At 39.8% G+C, this 17,515-nt stretch overlaps 1 protein-coding gene across 25 annotated transcripts in view; it reads left to right on the top strand.

Annotated features, from left to right (window-relative positions):
- Nucleotides 1-17,515, top strand: part of myo3b (myosin IIIB) — a 214,525-nt gene that overhangs the window by 147,919 nt on the left and 49,091 nt on the right. For 24 of the 25 annotated variants that reach the window (XM_073912422.1, XM_073912420.1, XM_073912412.1 and 21 more), the window contains one exon: nt 875-980. In XM_073912422.1, the coding sequence (XP_073768523.1) occupies nt 875-980 (106 nt within the window). Of the gene's footprint in view, nt 1-874; nt 1,277-17,515 lie in introns of all 25 variants that reach the window. The other variant, XR_012385108.1, reaches the window with a different exon arrangement.

Here is a 17,515-nt window from a genome sequence, read left to right as displayed (position 1 = left end):
ATTGCACGTTTGATGCAGCTCATGTTAATATGAGCTCTACTGTCACCTAAGCGCACTGAATATCACACAGAGCAGGCCTCAGATCAAACGGCACAGTGCTCCAGACAAAAGAGACAGTTCCCTCGCTGAGAATCCACTTCTCCACTGAGAGGGAGGTAGAGAGAGAGAAGAAGAAGTGAATCAAAAGGCTGGAAAAGCGTGGTAGAGAGTAAACGCTGACTTCTCCCTGAGGTGATTTGTCTTTTTCGCTGCTCTCTCTACAGATGTTGGAGCCCCCTTCTTTTTTTTTTTTCCAGTAAAGACCTGAGGTTCTTTTGCTAGGACTTTGATATCCTTCTCGAATTCAATATGTGAAATAGTAGAGCCACTCTGTGACTTGGAGCACATCGCCGAGCTTTGAAGTCTGATCCAATTTTTGCTGCTCGCCATTTGATGTTGAAAGGATGAGATAAAGAAAACGTACAGCTTTTTTTTTTTCGCCAGTAACTCTGCTGAGCATATGTAAGATTAAAACAGCCCCGCGCCTTTGGAGGGCGTACTTAGAAATGTTAAGCAGATTAATTCTTTCCTATAGCTCTTTTATTCGAAGATAAAATTAAATGTGTGTGGAAGTCGGCCTCCGTTATTTCCTGCATTACAATGAAGCCAGCGTGACAGAGAGAGAGAGAGAGAGAGTACCAGTGCATTAGCACTTACCGTTGCCAAACGCTGTGCGTTAATGGATGCAGCCTGCGCTTAATAAATCACTTCAATTAATTCACACAAAGGACCCGCTGCTGTTTTATTCATCATAATGCGCTTGTTTTGTATTTGTTTGCTTTGTTTCCTGGTGTGTCTTCTGTTGACGTGGGTGTGAATTTGTGTTTGTCTTTAGGTTGTCTCTGTCAGCGCAGACTCAGGCATCGGCTCCAGTGACGCGTCTGTGCCCAAAACAGACAAACAGAGTGACAGCAGAGAGAGAGCGCCACTGAGCAAACAAGGTGAGTGTACACTTTCAAACGTGTGCAGGATACTTAAAGGTGTAGTAGAGCAGTGGTTCCCAACAGTGGTGAGACCCCCTTTTTCTCCGGGAAATATTGTGAGGCCCCCCTCCACATTTAATAATATAATCTCTCATATAAGTTTGCAGTAATGGTGACAAAAAATGTTGATTTCAAACAAACAATATTTTTATTAGTATATCTAGATATGTTTATGCTCAAATAATAGCCTAATGTTTCCTAGAGATTGCAGCTCGAAGGGCGTCTGCTGCGTAAAACATGTGCTGGATAAGTTGGTGGTTCATTCCGTTGTGGTGACCCTGGATTAATAAAGGGACTAAGCCGAAAAGAAAATGAATGAATGAATGAATAATAGCCTAATGTAAAATATAAAAGCTAAACATCAGTAGGGCATTTGTAAATGAAAAATGTAAGCCATTGGCCTTTAAATTGGCCCTGTTTGACATTCAATAATAAAAATATCAGTGTTCACACAGGTGTATAGGGGGGAAAATAATATAGGCTATTACAATTTACTACTTGCATGTTATTTGTTATGCTCTTTTAATTAGTGTGAGGATTGATGTGAGGCGAATCAGTGAGACTGTCTTTGTTGTTGTAATGTATTTATTAATCACCCTTACTCAAACATACAATATGCACAAAGGTGCAAACACACATCGACAGTAGCAGTAAAGGTATCAAGGCTGGCGGCTGACAGACACAGAGTGAATTACCAGGCAAGGGTCAGAGGCAGGCGGCGTGATTCAGAGTCCGTGTATCAGGCTTGGATCAAGGGCAGGCAGCGAGTATCAGAGTCCGTGTATCAGGCTTGGGTCGTGGGCAGGCAGAAGGCAAAGCAGAGTCAGAAACGGGCTGGAGTAATACACAGGAGATCAGGCAGCATATAACGCTCAGTAATGCTGGCCGGGGCTGAAACAAGACTTCGCAGTGAACTGGAGTTTGAGTGTGGCTTATATAGGGAGCGTGGGTCGTTACCTGGATTCAGTTCAGGTGTGTGCACGATCAGTCTAGGTGGATGATGTAATGCTTAGAAATCCGGGGATGGCGGCCTCTGCTGGCCAGCGAGGGGAATGACTGGGACCGAGTCGGTGACAGTTGTGGAGGACGGAATGCAAATTTGTCCATTTTGGTCAGCGAGGGCAGTGGTCCTCAACCTTTTTATCATTGCAAAGCGGTCAACGCTTGACAATTTTACTGCAGGGGGTTGTGGGTGTTTCGTAGGTTGCTATGTGACCATCAACCATTTTCTCAGAGGATGAAAAACTGGCAAAACATTGCTGTCACTCTCTGATGCAGTATTTATTTATGGAGAAAAGTACAAAGGACTGCAGTGTTGGTGTGTTTTGTTTTTGTCTTAGAAAATTAGTCTTACCGATATTTGAATATTCCTTACAAGCTGAAGCTGATCGGTCAATTCTTGTCACGTGACCTGCGCTGGTCTCACGTCGCAAGATTTATTGGTGCGAGCGTGTCACACCGCTTGTGTGCGCAAGCCGAGCAATTCCATTGGAAACAGCAAACTTGTGCAAACTCTAGAAATACACGATATGCGAATGACCCCTCAAAGGCTGCTGTCATTTGCAATCTCCATCAGTTGATTTTCTTTGTTGGGTTCACCTGATTTGTTGACAGGGGGGTTGCGGATCCATTCCTTGGCAGTCCGGGGGTCTTTTGCTGGGCGTTTTTCCCTTAGCAAAGAATCTTTCCAAGGACGTCTGTTTCTTACTCATTTTGCTGCTTGTGGGTTAAATTTTTTGCGCTCAGGTGACCATACGGTCATTTTTCAAAATAAAAGACTTTTTCAAAATAAAAGATCATTTAGACTCAGATAATAAATAAAACAGAAATAATTAATGATTTCTTGTACGGCCCGGTTCCAATTGATCCACAGACCGATGGTTGAGGACCACTGAGCTAGGGGATAAAATGAGCTAAGGCAACATGATCGTTCTCCTAATTTTTCACTGCTAAGATATTTTTTAGTATGACGCGACCCACACAAAGCTCGCTGAGGCCCCCTTGTGGGCCGTGACCCCCCTGTTGGGAACCGCTGCAGTAGGGGATTGTCTCCAGGACCCTTTTTTGGTGTGCTGGTTGAAAGTCTCTTCACACTCCAATAGTAATACATTCATTCATTCATTTTCTTTTCGACTTAGTCTCTTTATTAATCCGGGGTCGCCACAGCGGAATGAACCGCCAACTTATCCAGCACATTTTTACACAGCAAATGCCCTTCCAGCCGCTTCCAGTTACTTTTGCACGCTGAAGGAAGGACGACACCACCCAGTAATCAATTTTGTGTTTACTAGACATCTAAATGTAGACAGCTTGGCTAAAACAAGCCTAAATTTCAGCCGTCAGTGAAAATCTGGCTTCTAAGTATAGCCCAAAACTAGACTGTAGTCATCAAATAGACAGATTGGACAGACATTAGTCAGACATAGTCATTCATTTCTGTTTATTTGATGACTAGTCTAGTTTTGGCCTATTCTTAAGCGTCTATTAGATATTCACTGGCGGCCCAAATTTAGCCTTGTTTTAGCTAAGACGACTATGCTTGGATGTCTATTAGACATCTATTACAAATCTTTTAAAAACACAAAATGCTTTCTGGGCATGGCTGTTTTTAGACAGGTAATGTTATTTTTTTAAGCTCTTTAAGTCACTCAAAGCTGATGTAGATTGTGTTGTTATTAATGGGTTATATGCACAGAAGTGTTGTTTAGCCGCTGAAATCTTCAGGCGAAATATTGATGTGACTATTTCCAGTTTCTTAAGGTCTTTTTACAGCATCAATGATCTAGATTTTTATTTAGTTAAAAACAAAACATGGGTAAATAGCACGATTCCACCTAGCCTGCTTTACTGAGCTGAAGTTGGTTTTATATTCACATTGGTTCATTTTTGAACAATATCAGCCTGTGACGCGCTCCCTATATTGTTCACTGCTGCTCTGAATATTTTCTCTGAAATAGCATGTAGGTATAGCTTAGTAATAAGTGTAATTCCTGCAAGTCGCCGGCCAACTACAACGTCACCTCATACTTCAGTTTCTGATCAAATCTTCTGACTAATCAAATGCTCTCTAGTATCTGTCTTGCCCCTCCCCCTTCTTCACCTTTAGTGTTGGGGAAAGTTACTTTTGAAAGTAATGAAAGTAATGTTGGTTGGCGCGGATGAAAGTGGAAGTGAATAGCGGACGGGGAAGGAGGGCAATTGAAAAGGGGGGTCAGTAAAATGAGGTGCCGGATCAGATTTCAGAGGTGCCGGATCCGGTGTGTTCTGGCACAAATTAAGCCCTGATGGAAAGTCACCACAAAAAAAGCCTAATGGCTATTTAAAACCCATAATTTTTTTCGGCTGATTTATCAGAGGTTGCGGAATTTCACATTTCACAGCGGAATGAACTGCCAACATATGTTATACGCAGTGGATGCCCCTCTAGCCAAACACAAACCCAAACACACTCACATTCACACACACACACACTCACACACTCCAGCCAATTTAGTTCATCCAGTTCCCCTAGAGCACATGAGTTTGGACTGTGGAGGAAACCGGAGCACCCGGAGGAAACCTACGCCAACACAGGGAGAACATGCAAACTCCACACAGAAATGCCAACTGGCCCAGTCGGGACTCGAACTAGAGATCTTCTTGCTGTGAAAAATCCAAAATAAAATGTTATATTACTGAATATATACTATTTAACAATCAATTTTCATAAATAAATTCATTGTAATGTCAGATTGACAGCTAAGGTACCAAATCCTTCAGCTGGTTTTGGTGATACTTTTTTAAAATGGCTTGGGCCCCTGGGTAGCTTGCTGGGGTCAGAGACCACTATTTGAATGGCAAGGGGGCCCTCTGGGGCCCAGACTGCAAGTCCAGGGAGAGAGGTGGACCCCTGAGTAGCTTGCTGGGGTCTGAAGCCATTAAGAAAATAAACTCAACCCTTTTAGACCATGCGTCTTGGCGCAAGGCAGATTTTCCGTCCTTAAATTAGCAAAAATGCGTCCTGACACGCCCTGAAAGCGTTTGCGCCCTGCGTTTTGCGCTCTGCGCATGGACCGTCAAAATAGAGCCCGAAATGAGAGCTAGAGGAAAAAAGATTATTAATGAATTACAAGCTAAAAATGTAGGCCCTCACACAAAGTCATATGGAACACATTATGCTTGTTTTTTGGAGCTTGGGAAGAATCAGCTACATGAGCGAATCGAAAAGAAAGTCATACAGGTGTGGGCCCAGATGAGGAGGAGATTGTCAAAAAGCAGAGATGACAGTCTTCGTTTTTCAGCTGAACTACTCCTTTAATTCAAGAAGTGCCTCATTCTCGTGTCCTGTCATATCAGCTTACGCTTTGGCTGAGCTTTCATTTTTGGGCCAGGCAGTGGATGAGAGATGTGTGTCTTTGTCGAGGGTTTAAAAAAAAAAAAAAGCGAATCACATCAAAGACTCGCACACGCCAGTGACTCTATTAAACGCTCTCAGTTACAGTGACACAGAGACCAAAACACACACATATTTGCTGAACATATGTTTGCTTTGTGTTTCGCCCTGGGCTGTGAATTCCATTAATGAAAGCTGCCTGGGAGGAGTGTGTGTGTGTGTGTGTGTGTGTGTGTGTGCGTGCGTGTGTGTGTGTCAGTCAGGGGTGGAAAGGCGGTTGCCGGGGGTCCATCATTAGAGTGATTACTGAGGAAGGTGTGTGTGGGGGTGGGATTGAGATTAGCTGTGTGTCCGCGGATTAGCGGATTAAGACAGATAATGTAACACACACTCCGCACTGCAGTGGCTGTGGATTACTGTCAGATCACCACAGCACGCCTGGGTTCGACAGACACACTAACTCCACCAGACTGAAAGCAGGTGACCCCCGCTCATCCTGTCTGTCTCAAAACACACAAACACACCTCTGACTGTCATCATCCCTACAGTATAATAATTATCATTATTATTCATAGGAACTGGTGTTAAAAATATTTTGGAGGTAGAGTAGTTTTAATGAATGCTAAAATGAGCCCAAAGGTCCCCTGTTTTTTTTTGTGTGCTTTTTTTTTTATTGTATCGAAAGTCACGACTTCTATTCCTGTGTAAAAGGCAACGTGTGGAATGATTTGAATAACTGAAAGAAATATAAAGAAATAGAGGGGGCAAACAAACAGAACTCTCAGAGCTCAGAACTTCCCCATTACTAAGACAATGATTAAATCAATCAATCAGTCAATCAATTTTTCAGCCAACCAATCAGCCAATGAACCAACCAAACCAATCAGTTAATCAATCAATCATGTTTTCAGCCAACCGACCAACCAATCAGTCAGTAAACCAACCAATCAACTAATCAACTAATCAATCAATCAATCAATCAATCAATCAATCAATCAATCAATCAATCAATCAATCAAGCTATCAATCAATCAATTTTGAACCAACCAACCAATCAGCCAATCAACCAACCAATCAATCATTTAATCAAACAATTAAACGATCAATCAAACAACCAATAAACCAACCAATCAATCAATCAATCAATGAACCAACCAATCAATATTTTTCAGAGAACCAACTTATCAGCCAATCAATCAATCAATCAATCAAGCTATCAATCAATCAATCAATTTTGAACCAACCAACCAATCAGCCAATGAAGCATCCGATTAATCATTTAATCAAACAATTAAACGATCAATCAAACAACCAACAAATCAATCAATCAATCAATGAACCAACCAATCAATAATTTTTCAGCCAAACAATCAACCAATCAGTCAAGGAACCAACCAACTAATTAATCTATCAACCAATCAAACAACTAATAAACAAACCAATCAATCTTATTTTAGCTAACGAGCCAATCAGCCAACCAATGAACCAGCCAACCAACTAAATCAATCAATCAATCAAAAAAACAACAAATGAACCAACCAATCAATCATTTTTCAGTCAATCAGCCAACCAACCAACCAATCAGCCAATGAACCGACCGACCAACCAACTATTCAATCAATCAATCAATCAAACAAACAAACAAACAAACAAACAAACAAACAAACAAACAAACAAACAAACAACCAATGAACCAACCAATCAGTTGTTTTTCAGCCAATCAATCAGCCAATCAATGAATCAATCAATTCAATTTAATTCACTTCAGCTTTAATAGTATAGGGCTTTTACAATGTAGATTGTGTCAAAGCAGCTTCACATAAATGGTCATAGTAACTGGAACAGGGTAGTTCAGTTTTGATTGTTTAGGTTCAGTTCAGTTTAGCTCAGTTCAGTGTGGTTTAAATCATTACTGAGAGTCCAAACACTAAATTGCAAATTCATTGATGGGTAGCTCTACCGATCCCAAACCATGCAAGCCAGTGGCGACAGCAGAGAGGGAGAAAAACTTCACCGAGGCGAGTGAAGAAAAAACCTAGAGAGAAACCAGACTCAGTTGGGCACGACCATTTTAATTTCTCCACTGGCTTGTGCAGAGCTGCAGTCTCAGCGGTGGAGGCTGGAAGCTGGCCTCAGCGAAGACTCATCTGTCCCTGGAGAGTCACTGGAAACAGTCTCATGTTCATCAATCAATCAGTTAATCAATCAGTCAATCAATCAATCAATGCCAATGTTCTAGCCAACTAGCCAATCAGCCAATAATTCAGTTGTTCAAATACTCATTCCACTGCTCTGCAAATTTCTTGCTATGCTAGCTTAGCTTGTCACTTTGCTTCTGACTTTCTTGTGCTCAAAAATGACTCCCTGCAGCTATACTTATGTACACTTTGGGCTTGCCAACGTAAATGAGGCTATCAGGATTGGCCCCTCTTAAATTTGTGACATGAGGAGGGATACGTCAGAAACAATGGCAGCGGTAAAATCATCAAAGTCCGAAAGATTAGACTTAATTAAAGTTTTGCCATTAGGAACATTTTGTTAAAATAAATTACCTTTCTGACACGTATTACAGGAGGTACAAGAGGATGGACTTGACATTTTAATAATGAGTTAGCATTTACCTTATAAACACATCAAGCTGACACTACAAAACTAGCTTAATATTGCAAATCATCTGGGAGAGCGGGGACGAAAATACCTTTTTTTCATAAAAATTTATTTTTAAAAGATAATGTTTTGGATAGAACTATACTTTTGGTGTGGTTACTAACTCATAAGTGTGGTCTATCAACATCAGGTGATATTTTAAACAACTTTAAACAATTTTAAACATATTGTAGAACAACTTCAAAACGATTTCATTTAAACCTGATTTACTTACTTTTGACATTTCAAACTTAAGGATGTGGTATTGCGCTAAATAACCAGCCTGATATCACGAGGAAACGCAAGTATTTTATGTTTTTTCAGTTTAGTGGCTAATTCGTATGAATTTGTATGAGTTCAGTCGTACGAAAATGTACGATTTTAAAAAGGAGGCGTGGCACCAAACCCCACCCCTAACCCCAACCGTCATTGGGTGATGAGCAAATCATACTAAATTGTATGAATTAGATGGTACAAATTCATACTAATTAGCCACTAATTAAAAAAGGTACAAATTTCGAAAATAACCTGTGGATTAATCATTACTGTGTGGTGCATGAAAGGTGAAACACAACTTGTAATATGAAAGAAAGAACTGCTACAATATATTTACTTTCTGCACTTAAAAACTGAAATTCGAACCAATATGTGGCGCACAGTCCTGAAATCAGCTGATATTTGGCAGCTCCATCAAGGTTTGCATGCTGAATGTACTGTTACAGACCGGAAAGCAAATGTTTTCAGGACTTCGAGAAAATTAATTCGTTACTTTCGTCCAATTGTTCTCCCCTACACTGTTTGATAAAAATCAGTTTATTACCAGAGTTTTCTGTATAATTATGGTTACGAATTGCATTTTGGGACCTCGATCTCTGCTTTTTATATTGAGGATTTAACTCTGCAGTTTAACAATATGCCTTTTTTGTATACGAACTATTATACAGAGAAATAACAGAATAAAAAATAACAGAAAAAAATACCCAAAATTGGTATGGTATGGTTCCATTTTCGGGAAATAAAATACCGTACTCTACCAAACCAAGGTTGTCAATTTATTCATTCACTTTCCATCGGCTAAGTCCCTTTATTATTCCGAAATGAACCACCAAGTTATCCAGCATATGCAGGTGCCCTTCCAGCTGCAACCCAGTACTGGGAAACACCCATACACACTCATTCACACATATACAGTATGGCCTATTTAGTTTATTCAATTCCCCTCTAGCGCATGTCTTTGGACTGTTGGGGAAAGCCAACACAGGGAGAGCATGCAAAGTCATGCCAGCTGACCCAGCCGGGACTCGAAGGAGAGCCCTTCTTACTGTGAGGCGGCAGTGCTAACCACTAAGCCACCGTGTTCTCCTCAAAGCGAAGTGCTCAGTGGAAACTTCCCATTCATTACCACTCGCAGCCTTATTTCAGAATGACATCATCGGATAGAGACTAAATGAGAGCTCCAAACAAGTTGCCAGAGATCCTCCAACTTGACCATTTCTGCTCTCGCCGCTGCTCCTGAAAAACCTTTGGTAGCTTTAGCCTTCAAATGTAGTAGCGATGCTAATAGTTAGCATGTTGTCCAGCTGTAACTGCGCAGTTCACACCGTTCAATCTGTCACTTAATGTATTCCCTCTCAGGCAGTGCCGGAGGATAAAAATCTCCCAGCAGGAACTCTGACTCTCGCTGTTTAAAGCTGTTTAAGTCAAATTAGCTCACCTTGAATATGCAAAGAACAGAACTGCTGACTGGACCGCCCTGAGAGCCAACACGCAAACACACACACACACACACACACACACACACTGCTTTTAGATCACAGTTTGATGCCTTCATCAGAGGAGCTGTTGGCTAAACTAAAAGCTTGATTCTGTCTGTGAGGAGAACACGTGTAAGTGTGTGTGAGTGTTATTTGGAAGTGTTCGTGTGTGTGTGTGTGTTGGGGAAGAGTAAGCAGGGCAGACTTTGATCGGAGGAGATCAGAGTGTGTGTGTGTATGTGTGTGTGTGTCAGGGGAGACGGCAGTGCCAGATGTCTGGAGTTCTGCTCACTTCCTGCCTCTCATCCTGCTGCTGTCACCCTGGAGACACACACACACATGCACACACACGCTATCCCTCTGTAACCTCTCCATATCAAATGTTCTTAAGGTCATGGCCAGCGTGTTACACTGAGACCCAAACACATTTCTCTTGACTTTACTGGACGTTAAGTGCACTGATCTGAGTCTCTGATCTGATCCCAGCTGTAATCGGGCGGTGTGTGTGTGTTTTTGACTGAACTGAAAGCCTTGCGGTCTATGATTTTAAAGCTACACTCATGCTGTAGGATCAATACACACGCCAGAGCTTTAAAGGAAGTATTTGGGTAACACTTTAGTTGAAGGGTGTGTTCATAAGGCACTTAATAATCATGATATGAAATGTCATGAATAAGACAGATCTTATGCTTAAGTGTCACTCCCTCATTTATAATAATAATAATAATATTCAGTGAGCGGCAGTTCAGTGGGGGGCAAATCTCTTGTTCATGCCAGAGGTCAGAGGAGAATGGCCAGAGCTGATAGAAAGGCAACAGTAACTCAAATAAGCACTCGTTACAACCGAGGTCTGCAGAAGAGCATCTCTGAACACACAACACATCCAAACTTGAGGCAGATGGGCTACAGCAGCAGAAGAGCACAACAGGTGCCACTCCTGTCAGCTATGAAAAGGAAACTGAGACTGCAATTCACACAGTCTCACCAAAACTGGACAATAGAAGATTGGAGAAGCGTTGCCTGGTCTGATGAGTTTCCATTTCTGCTGCAACACTCGAATGGTGGGGTCAGAATTTGGCGCCAACAACTTGAAAGCATGGATCCATCCTGCCTTTCATCAATGGTTCAGGCTGGTGGTGGTGGTGTAATGGTGTGGGGGAGATTTTCTTGACACACTTTGGGTCTATTAGAACCAACTAATACCAACTAGTACCAACCAACCAGCATCGTTTCAAGGCCACAGCCTACCTGAGTATTGTTGCTGACCATGTCCATCTCTTTATGACCACAGTGTCTCCATCTTCTGATGGCTACTTCCAGCAGGATAACACACCATGTCAGAAAGCGTGAATCATCTCAGACTGGTTTCTTGAACATGAAACTGAGTTCACTGTACTCAAATGGCCTCCACAGTCACCAGATCTCAATCAAATGGAGCACCTTTGAGATGTGGTGGAACAGGGAGATTCACATCATGGATGTGCAGCCATCAAATCTGCAGTGACTGCTTGATGCGTTCATGTCAATATAGATCAAAATCTCTGACCAGCTAAAATCAGCTTGACCAGCTTAGCCAAGCTGGGAGTCCAGCCAAAACCAGCTATATCCAGCTTAAACCAGGCTAGTCAAGCTGGTTTTAGTTGGATTTGGCTGGTCATTTTCCAGCCTGACCACGTAAGACCAGGCTGCAAATGGCTGGAAACCAGCCTGGAAATGGCCAAAACCCCTCTAAAACCAGCCTGGTCGACCAGCTAAAACCAGCCAACCAGTCTAGGCTGGTTTAAACGGGATTTTTCAGCAGGGAGTGCTGCCTCTCTAGAGGTCTCGGGATGAGCATTCCCAGGTGGAAATAGAGAAGAAAATAATTAGCTTAGCTGCTGTTCATGAAGTATTTAAATAAGAGATATTAAATGTCAATGCGAAAATGAAGTGCTGTAAATGAAAAGAGCAGTTTTACAGGGTGGGCCATTTATATGGAGACACCAGGGGTGGCCAACCCTGTTCCTGGAGAGCCACCTTCCGGCAGATTTCAATTGCAACCCATATTAAACACACCTGAACCAGTTAAATAGGAGCTGAACACCATGTGATAATTACAGGCAGGTGTGTTTGATATGGGTTGCAACTGAAATCTGCAGGAAGGTGGCTCTCCAGGAACAGGGTTGGCCACCCCTGGGATATACCTTAATAAAATGGGAAAGGTTGGTGATATTTACGTCCTGTTTGTGGCACATTAGTATATGTGAGGGGGCAAACTTTTCAAGATGGGTGGTGACCATGGTGGCCATTTTAAAGTCGGCCATCTTGGATCCAACTTTTGTTTTTTCAATAGGAAGAGGGTCATGTGACACATCAAACTTCTTGGGAATTTCACAAGAAAAACAATGGCGTTCATTGCAAATTGCTAAATGCATGTGTGGCAAATGATTTTTTAAGTTTTTTATTTAATTGAAATGATTTTCTGATCGACAGCATGTAAAGCATAGACATATCATCGATAAATAATCATTCATCGAATGTTTGTTCAAGTTCAGACCAAGCACTCGAGTCCTTCCCTCTCTTTCAGAATCATAAATTACCGTTCTTGTTTTCTCACTGCTGACATGTATGTTTACCAAACGCATAATCTTTATAAAGCGGGTTAACATAAGGAGCTCAGCTTTCATAAACCATGACGTCTGATCCCTTTTAGAAGAGAGAGCAACAGAAGAGAACTAACTTACGAAGTATGGACACATAAAGACAATCATGTGTTATTTTTTCTTCTTTCCGCGTACATAAGTGTCCTTGAAAAGCATAAAGAGGACTCCAGAAGAAGCACTTTACGCTGCCTTCTCTTGTTTATTTCCGTGCGGATGGCAGGCCTGCACATTGGCCTGAAGGGTTCTGGGGAGTGGGAGTGTTAGAAGAGTCTGATCTGGGCTTTACTCAGTGTGTTGGCTGCGAAACACACCTCTGAACATGTCATCTGAATGCATCATCGAGCGCCAGATCAAAAAGTTTTACCGGATTAGCACCAATGAGTAACAAAAACAAATTAAATGTGTGCACAGCAACAGATAGTGTCATCCCTAGTTAGTGTGCCTTCACTCACTTCTGGTGGATTAAGTTCGGGGAAGTGCGCATTTCCTCTAGGTAGCGTGCGCCCAAATGAACTTAATCTCGGTTTGGGCTGAAGCCAAAATCTTCTCTTTGATTTGTTCTGAAGCTCTTGCATAAGGAACTAGCATCTGAAGTATCAGAATAATGAGATTTTATGCTAATATACTTTAACGTAAACTCTATACAATGGATTTTAATACATTGCTAGTATACGCTAGTAAACAACTTATATAAAAAACTGACAAGTATTAAATGCACAAATGCAACTCAGAGTACTTGGGTAGTTTAAAGGAACATTCCACTTTTTTTTTGGAAAAACTATAGCTCCCATAGAGTTAAACAGTTGAGCTTCACTGATTTTGATTCAATTCAGGCGATTTCTGGGCCTGGCGGGAGCACTTTTAGCTTAGCTTAGCATAGATCATGGAATCAGATTAGACCATTAGCATCTCACTCAAGAAATTCCAATGAATTGTTTTAATATTTTTCTGTAGATGACCAGATAAAACCAGCTTTACCAGCCTAGCCAGGCGGGAAGCTTAGCCAATGTCCAGCTTAAACCAGGCTGGTCAAGCTGGTTTTAACTGGATTTAGCTGGTCATTTTCCAGCCTGACCAGCTAACACCAGGCTGGAAATAGCTGGAAACCAGCCTGGAAATGGCCAAAACCCCTCTAAAACCAGGCTGGTCAACCAGCTAACACCAGCCAACCAGCCTAGGCTGGTTTAAGCTGGATTTTTCAGCAGGGAAGCAAAACATATTGTCTTGTTTTGAGAAATAAAATGCCAAAATTAAGTGAGCTTTTCCTTAAAACAAGCAAATTAATCTGCCAATATTGGAGATTATTTTGCTTACCCCATTAGCAGTTTATTTTGCTTGTTTTAAGGAAAAACTCACTTAATACTGGCATATAACTTCTCAAAACAAATTAGAAAATTCTCCTTTATTTAAGATTTTTTAGATATTTGGACTTGAAACAAGACAAAAAATCTAAAAAATAAATAAATAAATAAATAAATAAATAAATTTTTACTTCTGAAACTTCCTGCACTGACTGTTGATTTTCCTTTTTCTTGGTTGTGCCATGGCTCGCCAAAATGTGATTATCAATTATGTTTCTTTCAGTTTGGTCAGTTAATTTTACTTCATAACAAGAAGTGCTGCCTAATTGAAGGCATGTAATAGCCACACTCAGTGGTTATTTATTGAATTACGTTCATTTTTGTATAGCGGGCCAGATTCTATTAATATTTATAAAAAGCCTCGTGTAGGCCGGCACAAAACTGATTGCGGGCCACAGATGGCCCGCGGGCCATAGTTTGGACACCCCTGCTCTAGGCTGATATGGTTAGGAACTATAATCTATACTAATAATCAAGGATCTGGGTATTATATAAGAATGAGAGTATAGTTCCTAGCCATATTGACCTACAAAATAGCAATTTAGTTATTTTTCTTCACAAGAGACAAGTTTGACTTTCTTTTGTTGTACAGTGAGATGCAGTCTTATCATATTCAATGATTTATGCTAAGCTAAGCTAAAAGTGCTTTCGCCAGACACAAAGATCAGCTGAATGGATTCAAAAATGGTGAAACTCAACTGTTTAACTCTGGGAGGTTTGAAGCTACACTCCACTTTTTAAAAAAAAAAAAAAATCTAGCTTCAGTTAAAAAGTTGATTTTGACCAATTGTGATTCCATTCAGGCGTTCTCTGGGTCTGGCGGGAGAACTTTTAGCTTAGTTTAGCTTATCATGGAATCGGATTAGACCATTAGCGTCACACTCACAAAATTGAAATAATTGTTTTGATAATTTCCCTATTCAAAGCTTGACTCTTCTCTAGTAACACTGTTTATTAAGACTGACACTAAATAAAAACTTGCTATTTTCTAGGCTGATATTCAATTCAATTCAGCTTTATTTGTATAGCGCTTTTACAATGTAGATTGTGTCAAAGCAGCTTCACATAAATGGTCATAGTAACTGGAACAGTGTAGCTCAGTTTTTTGTGTTTAAGTTCAGTTCAGTTTAGCTCAGTTCAGTGTGGTTTGAAGTCATTATTGAGAGTCCAAACACTGAAGAGCAGATTCCTCAAAGATCCTGAACCATGCAAGCCAGAGATGACAGTGGAGAGGGGAAAATAACTTCACCAATAGGAGAGTGAAGAAAAAAAACCTTGAGAGAAACCAGACTCAGTTCGCCACAACCATTTTAATTTCTCCACTGGCCAAAAGTCTTGTGCAGAGCTGCAGTCTCAGCAGTGGAGGCTGGAAGCTGGCCTCAGCGAAGACTCGTCTGTCCCTGGAGCATCACTGGAATCAGTCTCATGCTCTCCACTCCCCCATGACCAACAGCGCAGCAGCAGCAGCAGCTCAGGATACGGCCTGGTCTTAGTTTATGGATAGGAACTATACTCTCATCTATACTAATAATCAAGGATTCAGAATAAGATTATAGATCCAAGTCATATTGAACTACAGAATAGCAATGTAGTTATTTTCCATCACTCATAGTGCAGGAAGTAACTACAAAAGAGTCAAATTCTACTTTTATTGTTAAGCGAGATGCAAACAGTCTAATATTATTCAATGATTAATGCTAAGCTAAAAGTGACAAAGATCGGCTGAATGGATTCAAAATGGTGAAACTCAACTGTTGCACTCTGGGAGGTTTGGAGGAACACTCCACTGTTTTCCCCATACAGTTAAACTGTTGAGTTTGACCAATTTTGATTCCAGTCAGACAATCACTGGGTCTAGCGGGAGCACTTTTAGCTTAGCTTAGCATAGATCATGAAATCGGATTAATAGTACAAATAAAACTGAATAAAAAATGAAATAAATAAATAATACCAAATAATAATACAAATGACACAAAATAAATTGATAAATAAATGAATACACAAATGATGCAATTAATAATACAAATAAAACTGAAAAAAATAAATGAATGATACCAAATAATAATACAAATAAAACAAAATAAATTGATAAATAAATAATTCAAAGTAATAATAAACGTAAAGCAAAATAAATGTATAACAATAAACAATAATGAAAAAGTGCACATTAAGTATTTCAAATGATCAGACTTTTTTCTTTCTTCACATTAAAATTTCATCTGCTAGTACTTTTTTGGGGGAACACGGTGGCTTAGTGCTTAGCACTGTTGCCTCACAGCAAGAATGTTGCAGGTTCGAGTCCCGGCTGGGCCAGTTGGCATTTCTGTGTGGAGTTTGCATGTTTGCTCTGGTTTCCCCCACAGTTCAAAGACATGCGCTTTAGGTGAATTGAATAAACAACATTTTTCCTAGTGTACGTCCTGGTCCTCCAGGTTGGGGGTTGAGCAATGGGCTAATGACCCACCTCATAAAAATTAGATGTTTTGAAACACCAACATGGTGCGGCTAAATATCAATTTCGATATAAACGGCCCTGGGAGTAAGTAAACATCCGCCGGTCAGATTTTCAACCGCAGAATGAGAGTTCTAAAACACAATTATTTGTTAATAAATAGTTGTTTTTAGAATTTGTATGGGAACCCGAACTAGGAATTAGCCACTAAATCAAAAAGTTGTGCATTGCCATGCGATTGCATTGGATCCAGCAGTCTGTTTAGTGTTTTTCTAGTCCCGCCATCTGTCAGACACGCTGACACACTCGCTGTAATGAATACACAGCAGACTCAGAAACACACTGTACTTTAATCTCATAAACAAACCTGTGGATTCTGCATAGTATGGGAATATTGCTCACAGAAGGGGATTTAATCCTTGCCAAACGTATTGTTTGTTGTATTAAGTTGCACATAAACTCGATATCGTTATACTAACACAACACTAATATTTGAGCTGAAATCACACAGACATTAACAGGTTAAAGAAACATAAAAATATTTGTTGTCATGACTTTTTGACTGAAATATTAAATGACTTTAAATAAATTGTACAAATTAATAATGCAAATAAAATAAATGTATATTATATAAATAAATACCTAAATAAATAATACAAAATTACACAAATAAAACTAAATATTAAAATAAGTTAAAGCAACATACAAATGTGTGTTGCCTTTACAATTTTATAGTGTAGAAAATGCTTCTTGATTTAAAAAAGTGGACAAAACAAGACAAAAACTATTTTATAAAATAATAATGTAACTAAAACTGAATAATAAGTAAAACACACAAATAAATAATACAAAATAAAAATATAAATAAATTTATTAATACAAAAAAACACAAAATAAATGTATAATAAATGTATAAATTTTACAAAATAATTAAAATAAAATATAAAAATATTGAAATGAGTTAAAAGAACAAATATTTGTTGCCTTAAATTTTTTGTCATTAAGTTTTATAAAAAAAGCATACAAAATAATAATACAAACGAAACTAATAAATAAACAAACAAATGATGCAAAATAATAAATAAAAAATAAAATTCCAAAATAATAATACAAATAGACTATAAGCAAGACAAAAAGTCTGAAGTAAAAGTCTTAACTCTTAAGTACGAAAACATTATTAGTTTTTGTTTAGTTGTAGTGTATGTTTTATTTAAAGCTTGCAGCATGGATGACTTATTTAAAGAAGTCAGACTCTGATGAGACGCT

The sequence above is a fragment of the Danio rerio genome, chromosome 9, assembly GCF_049306965.1.
Source record: "Danio rerio strain Tuebingen ecotype United States chromosome 9, GRCz12tu, whole genome shotgun sequence".
Lineage (NCBI taxonomy): Eukaryota > Metazoa > Chordata > Actinopteri > Cypriniformes > Danionidae > Danio > Danio rerio.
The sequence above is the reverse complement of the archived record's forward strand: the minus strand, read 5'-3'. Positions and strand labels throughout refer to the sequence as shown.